We start from the raw sequence: 13,463 nt of genomic DNA on the forward strand, positions 1-13,463 counted from the left end.
TCATTTTTTTGGATGTTGTTGTTTATCATATTTAAGATCAAAGCACCCTACGTCGGGAAATCCCATAACTTTTTCCAAATACAAACATAACCATTTTTCCATTTCAATATAAACATTGGTATTACCTATACCCATTTGTTCATTTGCTTTTATAACATCAATAAATTTATCTCTTTTTATAAGCATTCTATATGCTGCAACAAATTCACCAGTTCTATCTCTACCGTGTCTACAATGAACGAGAAAAATTGTATTTTTCACAGCATTAAATTTATTGTTTAACTCGGTTACTCTTTCTATTAAGTTATCACTGTCCCAGTTTAATGTAGCTAGCTCTTTATTTCGGATCTAAAATTGAAAGAAGTAATAAGTGACAAATGAAGAAGCAAAAAAATGAAGGAACAACATCACCACCAAAATTTTCATAGCGTGCTACAGCACAAATAAACAATGTTAATATAGCAAACATAGCTAGCTCATAATTATAACAATCTATATAAATTTTGAAATTCTTACTTTAGGATCAACGTCATATGGGTTTATACTAGTTCCTAATATAGGATAATTCGTGATCATGTCACTTTTTACACTGCATCTTTCAATAGTATAACAACAACCCTCCTAAAAATTTTTAAAAAATTATGATCATATGAAAGAAATATATTTTATATTTATTAAAATGAAAGTAGACTAAATTATATAGGTAAATTATTGTGTCTTAATTTTTATTAATTACATATGAAGTGTTTCTTAAAAAGGATATGATATTAAGACTCATTTTATCATCATATGCTAATCCTGAGCTTTCCATAAGACGTTTAATTTCTTTTCTAAGCATTTCCTCCGAGAATGCACCTAAAAAAATAAGTAAATATATTAAATTATTACAAATAGTTAAATGGATATACATAAAAATTATCTTATTAAAATTAAGACATATTTATTTAGTGTTATTTTTTTATTTACCATTAAATAAGGGCATATTACTTCTCAAGATAACATTATTATTTTCAGGATGAACATCAACAATTGCTAATCGGCTAGCTGTATAACGATCAAAAAAAAAAAAAAAAAAAAAAAAAAAAAAAAAAAAAATTATAAAATAGTTGTAACATAATGGGCATAATTGCATGAATATATGATATATAAAGAAAGGCAGTTCATAAAAATGATGAAACTGTCTATTATAAAATTTTCATAATAAAACTTACGCTTAAAATGGGGATATTTATAGTCTACACATTTAGTATTTAAATCGTCACAATTTAGCTCGAAATCTTCCGCTAAAAAAAATATGAACAATAGTGAGTTTGTTAATATATTTACCAATTTGCATGAACTAGCATTCATACTATGTTCGTTTGAATGGAAAATAGTAAATTCATATATAAATGTCTCAAAAAAGTATGTGTAATATATATAGTGCGTTTGCTTACGCTCTTCAGATAAGGCATAATACGAAATGATCAAACCGAAGGATAGTATCATTGCTAGAAATATGTAAATAAAACTTCGGTACCTTCCATGGCTGCTTGGAGTTGCTTGTCCTGCACAAGTAAGGTTATTAAAAAAGGAAAATAAATAATAAAACAATATAACAAAATTAATCAAGCAAATAGCAGTGTAATATATAAATACTAATGCATTAAACTATGCATAATTCTAAGCTGTTTATAATTTTTTTTATTATTACTATTAGTGTTTTCCATTTGTGAATTTTCTAAATCTCGTAACTGATCCCACATTATTTAGTGTCTCCTTATATTTATTTTGATTCTTACAATTGGTAAGAATTCCAAAATAAATATTGTTATTAGACGTGTTTACTGGGTGTGGATATTATTATTACTATTTCTATGGTTACTATTGTTATTGCATATATTAAATAAAACAACAGTTATATATAATTACAATTCTATAAATAATGTATGGGTTGCCTTTTTATTTTATTATAATTTATTTTTAAATACAAAATGGATGAACAGGTTATAGGCAATGGTAAAAACAAATAAAAAACAAATAAAATTTCATATACTTTTAAATGTTTATAACACTTCAACGATGTGCATGCATATACTAGTTGTGTATACAATATATAGTACTATCTATTCGAATATGCATTTTTTACATTATTAAAAAAAACGAAAAAACATTCTATTCATAGTTAAATAGAATTGGTGTTTTTTCCCAATGGGTACATGCTAAATTTCAAAATACATTTTCTTAAAATAATTAGATATATTACTATAAACAAAGTATATGATTTATATATATTTTTTTTTTTTATTTTATTAATAGATTTTTTTACACCTTTATTATACCATTTACCTACCAAATTAATAATAACATTTATTACAATATTATATAGTATAAAAATTTTGCTCAATAAATATTATATATATATATATATTTTTTTTTTTTTTACGGCAATTGCATATATATAATATTAAATATATCCGCTCCCATTTCCCGATTTGTTCTTTCATTTGTACTTAATATGTGCATAACCAGTGTTTATAATAAAACAATTTTTAATTGATATTAAAAATTTTCGTAAATTAATTTAGGTAATGGAACCCCATCTATATATATACGAATTTAATGTTTTCCCAAAATTTAGAAAAATTAAATAGAGTCTAAAAAATTAGGGGAAAACGGAGAAAAAAAAAAAATTAACATATATATAACCACACCAAAGAATGTAAAACACCTGATTAAAATAAATTACAACAAAAAAATAACAGTAATAACCATCTTCCCAAATTTGATAACTTAACAACTATATACATTTATATTTTTATATAAATGTAAAAAAATTACTTTTTTATGCATATAAATATTTACAATCAATTTTTAACCTGTCCATATATAAATATTATACTATAATATGGGAGGGGTACAAAAATTAATGCGTTATATATATAGCTAAACAAATTGGTTTATACAATTCCGGCATTCAATATATATGCGGAAAAAATAATATTTGCTTTGTGCGATTTCCAAAATGTACAACTATTTATATATTTATTTTTAAAGTAATTTTTTTTTTCGTATTTTTAAGTTTTATATATTTAATTATAAGTTTATTCATTCTATTTATTTTGGAAAATTATTACATACACGCTTTAAAAAAGAAAGTAGCATAAAAAGGGGGTCATTACACATATATATAAATATCCATGTAAGTATATATCCATATATTCGTAGAATATTTTGTATGTAAGTTTATATAGGGATGAAATAGGGTATTGTCCTCTCATATATTTATACATATGCATATGGTGGGGGTAAATTATTTATTGGATGTGGAACCAAATCCACCTTCACCTCTTGAGGTTTCATCTAATTCTGTAACTAACTCAAAGGATAATGGTTCACCAGAAAATGATACGATTTGAGCTAACTTATCGTTTTTTTTAATTGTATATTCCTGATCACTTGTATTATCAAGAGCTAATATAATTTCACCTCTATATCCAGCATCTATTAATCCTATAGAATTGGCTAGTCGTAAAGGTGTTTTTGATATACTACTTCGTGGAAATAATAAAAAACTTGTATTTACAATTTCGGGTTCTTTATTATTATTATTCGAATCATTTTTATCTGATTTATAGTAATAATTACATTTATATTGTAATGCTGTTGCTTTTATACCAAGTTTAACAAATGTAGTTGTTTTAGGTTTTAATACTTCATCCTTGATAATGAAAACATCTAATCCACTATCTCCTTCATGGTGAGTTTTATGGTTCTTGTACATTTCCCGGACCTCATCACTCAAGCACATAATTTTTAAATGCATTTTGTTCGTCTTTATATATGTAAATAAATTAAGGGCACACACTAATGTGGAAAGCTGTTTCTGTATCTATTGGAAATAAATTTCTTTGGCTAGCTAATTTTTTACTGATACGTTTTTACACTATTTTTGAACATCTATATGTGTATATATATAAATTCTTACACCTATATAATTTTAATATATCAATAGTTTGAAAATATTTTTTGTTTTCAATTATTTAGTAAATCATACTTGTGCTATTTTGCGTAAAAAAATTATATTTAATGAAGCTCAAAAAATAATAATAAAATAAAACTCTGTACACTTAATATCACATTATTTAAGCTTTTACTAGTCCCCTTCCTAGTATTAAATGCAAATATTTATACTATTGCACGAGTATCTTATGTTTATATTTTTTTTTTTTTTTTTTAATGCAAGAGAGTATGCATAATACTTTTTTCTCGTTTTCTCTCTTTTATACATTAAGGAAATATTAAAATTATTTCAGATGTGTATTTATTTAATTGCATTGGAACTATTTACACATATATTAAAAAAAATTTATGAACTAGCCAAATAAAGCAATAATTTTCATCTTCATATACATGACATTTTTTTTATTGCCAAAATTGTTTTGGCAAAATCGATGTTATGATATAACGAAGTTATGAAAAATTATCTGCGCATTTTAATGTCTATGTGTAATGTAAAAATATTATTCTTAAAGTTTTCAATTTAAGAAATATCACATTCTCTTTATATCATTTTATTTTGTCATACTAATTGGTACTTCTTTTCTATAAAAAGTGTAAATATCCCTTAGTGAAGGGGTAAATAACGTAAGGGCTATCTATTAAATAAAAATGATATATATACATATGTATATAATAATTTGAGGTAAATTGAAAAGCCTGGTTAAAATCTTTTGAGATATATCAATATATGTATTATATCAAAATCAATGGTAAACATTTTCCAGCCCCCTTGTAATGATTCTCATTAAAAATAAGGCAAACAAAATAAATGATAATGTTATTTATATTGAAATATCTCAAGTTATTTATTTGTGTAATAGTTTTATTTTTTTTCCTATGCTGTAAAATTGGCTAAATTGCATATAGGAATCTCTATAACTGCTTTGTGTTTTCCATATAAAAATATATTTTTCAATATGAACTAAAATATCGATAAACCATTGTAAATTTAAAATGGGCTTACACCAATGTCTATATATATATTAGCTAATTTCACAAAAAATCAATATGGTTATACATTATTTAACTAAAATTTGAGTCACCAAAATGGATTATGAAAAGAACATTTTAGCATGTTACACGAATTTATATATACACATAATCTGTCTTTCGTTGTATTATAACCCCCTTTTAGCAATGACCATTTTTAACGAAAAATTATTATCAATAAGTATGTTAAATAAACAACGAATTAAAATGCCTGAACAAGCAATATTTATTTTTTATATTAAAAAAAAAAAATTCATTTTAGTTATATTTAAAAATGTAACAACAGCATAGTTGCATGTGCCTATTACCATTTTTTGGAAAAAATAAAAATTTCGAAAATATAAAAAAAGGGAGAAATCAAAATAATATGTGTAAACTTGTGTAATAGCAACTGTTGTGGTGTTAAATTATGGGAACTATCCAAACACAAAATATTTAAATTATAATATGTACTATATTTTTTTCGAATATTTTTACATGACTGCTAGCCGGAAAACTTTATTTTATCGTATGAACAAATCAGGCAAAATGTAGTGTCTGCTTTCCATTTAAGCTTGTTGTTAGCTATTTTGAGAGTTTTTTACGAATATATATATAAAAAAAGACACAAATAAAAAAATAAAATTATATACCATTTAAATATATATTTTATTTTTTAATATTAATACAAGTTTATATTTTGTAACAATAAGTAAAATTTGTTAATTCTTCTTAAGTACAATTCTTTATAATTTTAAAATTGTTTATATTTCTCTTTTTCTGTAACAATAAAACTTTTATTTTAAACTGTTTATAATTTTTTTTAAAATTTTTTAAAAGCATTTTTTGTTAATTTTCTTATATTTTATTATTTTTAAAATGAGATCCTGTTATTCTCATAAAGGAGTTAGCCCTGGAAAACACCCCCTTCGATCTATAAAATGTGATAAAATAGGTAATTCCTTAATTTGTGTATACATACAAAAATGTGAATAAATACACAAATGTACATATATAGTTATTTATTTTTTGTCCATGGTTATTACTAATTGATGCACATATATTTGTCTTTTTCATTTTATAGGACAAGAAGATGTTCAATCAATAAACAACGGAGTATACACCGATTGTAGTTTGTGTGGAATAATTCATAAGGACCCACACAACCAAAAATTATACCCTTTACGAAAAGATCAACATAGAGATAACTCGAAGTTTTAATTTTTTGCAACTATCTTATTTCATATTCATTTTATGATCAAAATGATTGTTTTTTTAAGTTTGTGCGAGCAAATATAACTTATTGGAGGGTATAAAGTAGCTAGTACACAAAGTAGAGAACCATTTGGAATCGTTTAAGCCGGATACTCCATCATGTTAAAGATTATATTTTGTAGATAAATATATGCCCATATTTATATATGCATGCACATATACCCTCAGCATTCCTTCGTGGGGCTGCAAATAGTTTTTTCTATATTTTCACATATTTTCATGTATTTTTTTCGTACAAAAAATATTTTATTTCTTTATAAGCTTATTTTTTCAAAACTTATGAATTTATTATTGAGTTAAAATGAAAGAAAAAATGTAGGTATATTAAAAAAGGTGGACACATAAAAAGTCTAAATAAGAATACAAATAAAGTAGCGGCAAATAAAGTAAAAATATCTTAATATTTTTTAATTAGTAATATGGATATTGTATTATTTATAATGGAATTTAAATTTTTTGTGCAACACAAAAATACATATTTTTATTTTGTGATTTAACCCGCTTTGATTCTTCGGATTTTTCATGTATCAATTTTATACAGATATCATTTTTATATTCTTCTTCAGAAAGGATTTTAAATTTTTGATATCTGTTAAAACAAAATTTAACCCATAAATATAAAGTAAAAACATCTGTTATAAAATATATTAAACCGTTTTTTTGTAACAAATGATAATATAATGATAAACTTTCTATAGTTATTATTCTTCTTCTCCAATTTGGTTTTTTAAAATGTGGATCAGGAAAACAAAAAAACATTTTTTCAATTTGATTTTTTTTAATATAATTAGGTAAAAATTTCATTGCATTTGTTCTTATAACTGCTATATTATTATAATTTGGAAAATCATTTTTTCTATAAGTATTAATTTTTTCTCCAACATAATTAGTTATTTTATCTCGTATTTCTAAACCTAATATTAGTTTATTATCAAAAACTTTACTTAACTCAAAAAGTAATCCGCCATAACCACACCCTATATCTAAAAAGTTTACTTCAAAATTATTTGGCTTAACTTGTATTTTATTTTCATAGCATATTGGATATTTATTTGTGTTTAGATATAGTGTATCCTGTTCAGCATTAGTTTCGTTACTTTGTGCGTTGTCTTTGTTTTCTGCCTTGGAATCTTTGTCTGCATTCTTTTCTGCATTCTTTTCTGCATTCTTTTCTGCACTCGTTTCTGCACTCTTTTCTGCATTTTCTACGCCCCCGAAATAGGATGGGTAGTGAATTCCCCAATCCACATACTTATCGTTTAGTGGATATTTTATATAACTGTCTGAAAGTGGATTGCAATGTGCTCTTTGGCGATAGAATTTTTTACATGGGGTTTTATGTTTTTTCATTTTTTGATTAGAATAAATAAACATGCATATTTGCTATATATTCTGTTTAATTTTATTTACATGCACTGATCGAAAAAAGAGAGTATGTCAAAGTTAGGTATCACTTAAAGGAATCATTAACAAGGTGAATAAATACAAGCTTTGTTCTTCCTGTTGTTTTCCTGTTGCTTTCCTGATGTTTTTCTGATGCTTTATTTTTAATACGTGCTTATCCCCTTTATGTATGTCTTGCTATAGTGAATGTTGCAGCTGCATTTGTTTTGGCACTTATTATTTTTCCCCTTCAGTAAATTTTTATATATAAAAGTAAATAATAGTTAAACAAATTTTATATGAACATACTTTATTCCAGCATATATTAGGAAAAGATTCATGAGTTAAAACAAATAAATATGTTGGCAAATTGGAATTTTCAACTTTTTAAAGCAATCATGCAAAATATATAAAGAAAAATTTTAATAATATAACACTTAAAATCGATACAATCAACAAGGTAACCCCCAAAATATATACATATATATATATGGTTATTGTATATATTGAGATGTTGAATTATGACTAATCAGATTAAACAACAGTAGAGAGTAACATTTATAAACCATCTATTTGTTCATAAAAAATATTCACATAAATATGTTAATAACATATGCATAGAAAATGTTTTAAGTTAATTTTTTGTGGATAAGTTAAAAATTTGGCTATTTTGTAAAAACAATAAATATATAAAATAAATTAAATAAAACATAAGCATGCTTATAATTCGAAAAAATTATTTCCGTATATGCGTGTATCAAAAAAAAATTGTGCCTTCTACGGGCATGGATTGTGGGCGTATAAATATTATTGCATATGTATACATACCCAAATGGTAACAATTTTGTTTCCTTTAATTGCAAATAAATGGAAAATAAAATGACAAAGGATAGTCATATATTATTGTATAACATATTAACTTGGTATATTATAAATAATTGAAAAAAAAAAGATTTTCCGAAAGGTATATTTAAAAAATATAAATGAAAACATAAACATATAAAAATAATATGATGATAATTATAATAAAATTTATATTATAAATATTATGGTTATACAAAATAATCCTTTACAATATATGAACAATAATTTATTATACCAAATTAGATGCCACTAATTTTGTGTAAGTTTATCAATTTAGGATAGTATATTATTATAGGGAATAATAAATTGGGAGAGAAAAAAAGACGAAAAGCAAACAGCTTGAAGGTTACATATTTTTATATCAGATATTAAAGTATGAAGAAAAATATACTTATCCATTTGTTTTATATTTATACCTAATAAGTATCACTCGAATGTGTTGCTTAATTGTGATAAATAAATGGATTTATATAAGCATATGCATAGCTAGATTGGAGAGCATATTACATAACTATTTAATCAAGCCAAAAAGTAAATCGATGATGTTTTACAGTCGGCCAAATAAAATAACATGAATATGCATTATTATTAGCAATTCCATTTATGTACCTACTTATTACATAGCATTTCTCATAGTACCAATGTAGGCAAAATGGTGAAACGGATATTTATATTTTTTGCCGTGTTCATGTTTTTATTTAATATTCAATTTGGATTATCTCGAAAAGTTTGTAGTGTTGTACAGTTTGGGTATCATACATTGTTGACAAACAAGGATAGTAACAAAATGTATAAACATAAGGTATGCACAAAATTGGAAAGCAACATAAGTGGCGTGTTCATTCTGTGTAACAGTAAGAATGTTTTCCATATTTATCATTCTCGATTTTGTTCGGTTTTTTAGGTGGTTGGTGTTATAGACCCTTTTGACAAAAATAACGTATTATGGATGAGAAAGAAAAGAAACAAAAAATTTAATTTAAATATATTTAAAAAATTATATGATAGTTTTTGTTGCAATATTAATGATTATGTTAATTTCCCAAATGAAGATCAATTTATTTTTCGTATTTTTCACATAAATTTAAAGGTATGTCTTTAAAAAAGTAATGTATAGAATAAAAGAATACACATTTTATAAATAAACATATTTCATATAACATGTTAGCATTCAAATAGTGAGTTTAATTATTTTTCCTTTTTATAGAATACTATAAAATATATGTTAAAATATAAAATCGTAAGTGGTACCATAAAGAAAGGCCCCAATAATGATCAAAATATTTTATGCCTAAAAGAAAGGAGCAAATTATATAGGTTTTTGAATAATGTTAATATTTAGAAAAGGCTTGCCTTAAAATGGAAGTAAGCAAGAGATACATCAGTAGATAAGTCAGTAGATAAGTCAGTAGATAAATCAGTAGATAAACACGTAGATAAGTCAGCGGTATAAGTCTGAACATAAACAACTATAAAAAAAAATGAAAAACCCAAATTGCAACACATTACTAAATTAAATTTTTCATTAATTTAATTTTATAATTTTTTTTAATATTTATTATCCTTTTATATTTGTGTAATTATTTTTTAGTTAATTATCATTTGTTTATTTATTTACTTTTTAAGTTTTTTTTGTATTTTCTAATCTTTATTTGTGTTATTATGCAATCTATAACTAGATTATATATATAATACTATGTATATATTTTTTTAAATTAATACACTAAATAAACACACCAATATTGTTAATGAAAAAGGAAAAAAATACAAAAATTTTTTGTTATACTACTTTCTTATTTACCTATTTTCATCACAATTTAAGGGAATTATTTTATGGCAAAATAAGCCTTTATATTATCCATAATTTTTTTGTTCTTATATTTCCCTTTTTTAAAATTAGCTGTTAAAATAATAAAAACAAAATAGAAAAATCTATTATATAATGATATTACCTATAAAATGATATATATTTTTTTTGTTTATATATTTTTATATTTTTTTGTGTGTAACATTAATGCAAAATATTCTTATCCCCAAAATGACATACTAAAAGTTACCTCCGATAATATTCAAAGTGTGTTTGAATTAAACGAATATTGGCTTATCAAATTGTAATCCTAAATAAAACATGAAACATAATCTATTTGTACAATCATGCTTGTTTGTCTTTATATTTCAAGCTATTTATTTGTTTGTGATAAATATGTTTGCATATACATTAACCTTCGTGCTAAGAGGCGTTGTCATGTTCTATAAAATGTATTGCTTTCATTTTTCCACATTCTTATTTTGCCTACTCTTAATGAAGCTATGCACCTCAATGTACACATTGCAAACGTATTTGGAATAAAATCATAAATTTAAGATATGATATTCAAAATGATAATAAAAGAAAAGTATACTTTGGAGAAGTAAGTTTAAAACATGAGGAATTCGCCATTACTTCCCCTTTATATAAATAGCATCCCCTTTATATAAATAGCATCCCCTTTATATAAATAGCATCCCCTTTATATAAATAGCATCCCCTTTATATAAATAGCATCCCCTTTATGTGGCATTATACTTAATCATGATATTATTGAAAATTGTAACATTTTTTAGGTAAATTGTGAAGACACAAATGGACGAGCTATATGCGATAAATACAAAGTTTCAAGCGTCCCTCAATTAAAACTGTAAATAAATAAACAACTAATTGAATATGCTTATAATTGTATTGTCTATTTTTTCCCCTTTATTTGTTTTCTCATTTTATTACTCCAGATTTAAAGGAAACGAACTAATTTCAACCTTTTCAAATGATATAAATAACGAGCCGATTTTAAAAAAATGGCTATATTACACAACCACGTAAACATAATTAAAAAAAAAATATATATTTCCATACTTACCCATTTAAACATATAATTCGCTTTCTTTCCATATATACATTTTCCCCATTTTTTTATACTCTCTTTTAAAATAGCCCAATATTTCATGGCATATATTCTGAAGAGGAACTAGCCAACTACAAAACAAAAGACATTTTATTTCTGACATGTTCAGAAAATTTAAATGTAAAAAAAAAAATAAAAAAAAAATATAAATAATTATATTAACAAGCAATAATTTTTAAGCATATAAAAATATTGTTTTATTTTTAATTACATTAAAAAATATATTAGGAAAATTTAATCAAGGTTGCTAAACTGTATTTCGAAGAAAACTATTTTCTCAACATTAAGAATCAAGTTATATAGAAAATAAAGAATTTAATAAAGTCGAATATCTCTACTATCTAATATATATAGATATGTAAAAAAATGTGTGTGTGCATATTTTGTTGTATTTTCTATATTTAGGAATTATGCACCAAGTTAGGTATCAAAAATAACAGTTTGCATGTCCAGGGTGCGCATGATAATTTTGTTTCGAACATAAATCAAATGGTGAGAAAAAAGTATATAATTAATTTAGTTTAATATATTGTATATAATTAATAATGATTGTTATAATATATAATTTTGTTCAGAATTTTGAAGAGTTAAAACATTTTGTTAATAAAAATAGGTTTCCCATAGTAAGCAAAATAGATCACCATACTTTTTTTAGCATAAGGAGTAGTGGTAATGCAAGTTCCTAATATGTATGTGTGTGCATATTTTTTATTATTCTCTAAAATTGGATGCTCACTAATTTATATTATTATTCCAGGAAATAATTTGATATTACTTTTAATTGACTTTCAAAATGAACCTGATAAATATATTTATCAATTTACTCAACATGCTAAAAGGTATGCCAATTTAAAGATTTCACAATTTCGAAAGTCGGCGCTTTTCCACATTTCTTATATTTTTCCATAAATGAATAAATTGTTATTTTTTTTTAAGGAACATAAATTTGAAGGAATATATATTTGCCTATATAGATGGAAAATATTACGAAGAAGTAATCACAAAAAAGGAAAAAAATATCGATAAAATAAAATATTACACAAAATGTGCCTGTAAAAATGTCATGTAGAAATATGTACAGCCATTTGGTAGCATGCCTGTACATGCATATTAGTTGTAAATTATTTTTTTTATTTTTTCATTCCTAAAAAAGAATTTAGAATTGTATGGTGTAGACTCAAAAAGATATCCTCAAATACTTGTATTTAGCAAGAACCCTCGTGTAAGTTTTGTCTTTATATTGATAGCACCCTTTTTATGTTACGGGTTTTTATATGTTTACATATTTTTTAATAGGAGTATTACTTCGAAGACTATTTCAACATTGATCATGTGCAAAACATAATAGGTAAGTAATATAAAAATAATGTACAGCTAATAAAATGTAAGGATTAAAAGATATAAGACTATATTATTTATTTTTTATTTTTTTGCAGAGGATATAGAGAACAAACGAATTAAACCTAAAATGGAGGAGTTCACTAAAATGGATATGTATTATTTATACACATTTTAATAATTTAATACTGCTCCCTATATTTACGGTACATTTTCATATTCCCTACATGCACACAACTTTTCATTTCTTATACAGACTTTTGATAAAAATCAAGAAACAAATAAAATATATTATAGACAAATCATTTCGAACAGATATTAAATCATTCATAGGATTTATATGTGGAATTATTATGGTAAAAATTTTGAATAATTTTTTTTTAAAAGTTTTTATTATTTATATATGCTTACTAATTTAATACTACTACTACTACTTTTTTTGTAGATCGTATTTACAGTAGTTCTTGTGTTTCATACAGCTTATTCTTTTGTGAATAAGCCAGAGCCAGAATATGAGATGGAAACAAAAAAGAAAAAATAAATAGAAAAATTTGAAACTTAGCAAATGCTATAAAGAATTGTTTTTTATAAGATAAATAAAACTTCACGTCATTTTATAAAGTGTATTAAATGGCATAACTTCTATGCCCTTTT

General features: G+C 24.0%; 6 protein-coding genes across 6 annotated transcripts; 3 read left to right on the top strand and 3 right to left on the bottom strand.

The window, feature by feature from the left end:
- Positions 1-1,745, bottom strand: PCHAS_0923000 (protein phosphatase, putative; the record flags this gene model as incomplete). Its single annotated transcript, XM_016798150.1, has 7 exons — positions 1-348; positions 517-621; positions 737-855; positions 967-1,044; positions 1,212-1,283; positions 1,437-1,547; positions 1,694-1,745. 7 exons carry the CDS (start codon positions 1,743-1,745, stop codon positions 1-3), a joined length of 885 nt encoding a protein of 294 aa, XP_016655395.1.
- A 1,547-nt stretch (positions 1,746-3,292) lies between these two features.
- Positions 3,293-3,805, bottom strand: PCHAS_0923100 (deoxyuridine 5'-triphosphate nucleotidohydrolase, putative; the record flags this gene model as incomplete). Its single annotated transcript, XM_740071.1, has 1 exon — positions 3,293-3,805. The coding sequence occupies one exon, from the start codon at positions 3,803-3,805 to the stop codon at positions 3,293-3,295; it is 513 nt and encodes a 170-aa protein (XP_745164.1).
- Positions 3,806-5,889: 2,084 nt separating this feature from the next.
- PCHAS_0923200 (conserved Plasmodium protein, unknown function) lies at positions 5,890-6,231 on the top strand (the record flags this gene model as incomplete). Its single annotated transcript, XM_016798151.1, has 2 exons — positions 5,890-5,965; positions 6,095-6,231. 2 exons carry the CDS (start codon positions 5,890-5,892, stop codon positions 6,229-6,231), a joined length of 213 nt encoding a protein of 70 aa, XP_016655396.1.
- A 501-nt stretch (positions 6,232-6,732) lies between these two features.
- PCHAS_0923300 (tRNA (guanine-N(7)-)-methyltransferase, putative) lies at positions 6,733-7,659 on the bottom strand (the record flags this gene model as incomplete). Its single annotated transcript, XM_016798153.1, has 1 exon — positions 6,733-7,659. One exon carries the CDS (start codon positions 7,657-7,659, stop codon positions 6,733-6,735), a length of 927 nt encoding a protein of 308 aa, XP_016655397.1.
- A 1,525-nt stretch (positions 7,660-9,184) lies between these two features.
- On the top strand, positions 9,185-9,874 carry PCHAS_0923400 (conserved Plasmodium protein, unknown function; the record flags this gene model as incomplete). The annotated part of the gene is made up of 3 exons (XM_016798154.1): positions 9,185-9,334; positions 9,437-9,622; positions 9,740-9,874. The coding sequence occupies 3 exons, from the start codon at positions 9,185-9,187 to the stop codon at positions 9,872-9,874; spliced, it is 471 nt and encodes a 156-aa protein (XP_016655398.1).
- Positions 9,875-10,491: 617 nt separating this feature from the next.
- PCHAS_0923500 (protein disulfide-isomerase, putative) lies at positions 10,492-13,350 on the top strand (the record flags this gene model as incomplete). The annotated part of the gene is made up of 15 exons (XM_016798155.1): positions 10,492-10,643; positions 10,841-10,943; positions 11,137-11,210; positions 11,299-11,385; positions 11,501-11,591; positions 11,700-11,765; positions 11,877-11,963; positions 12,047-12,140; positions 12,229-12,310; positions 12,408-12,465; positions 12,625-12,693; positions 12,768-12,819; positions 12,908-12,965; positions 13,066-13,165; positions 13,255-13,350. The coding sequence occupies 15 exons, from the start codon at positions 10,492-10,494 to the stop codon at positions 13,348-13,350; spliced, it is 1,269 nt and encodes a 422-aa protein (XP_016655399.1).
- Between the last annotated feature and the right edge of the window lie 113 nt (positions 13,351-13,463).

The sequence above is a fragment of the Plasmodium chabaudi genome (assembly GCF_900002335.3).
Source record: "Plasmodium chabaudi chabaudi strain AS genome assembly, chromosome: 9".
In the NCBI taxonomy this organism is placed as follows: Eukaryota; Apicomplexa; class Aconoidasida; order Haemosporida; family Plasmodiidae; genus Plasmodium; species Plasmodium chabaudi.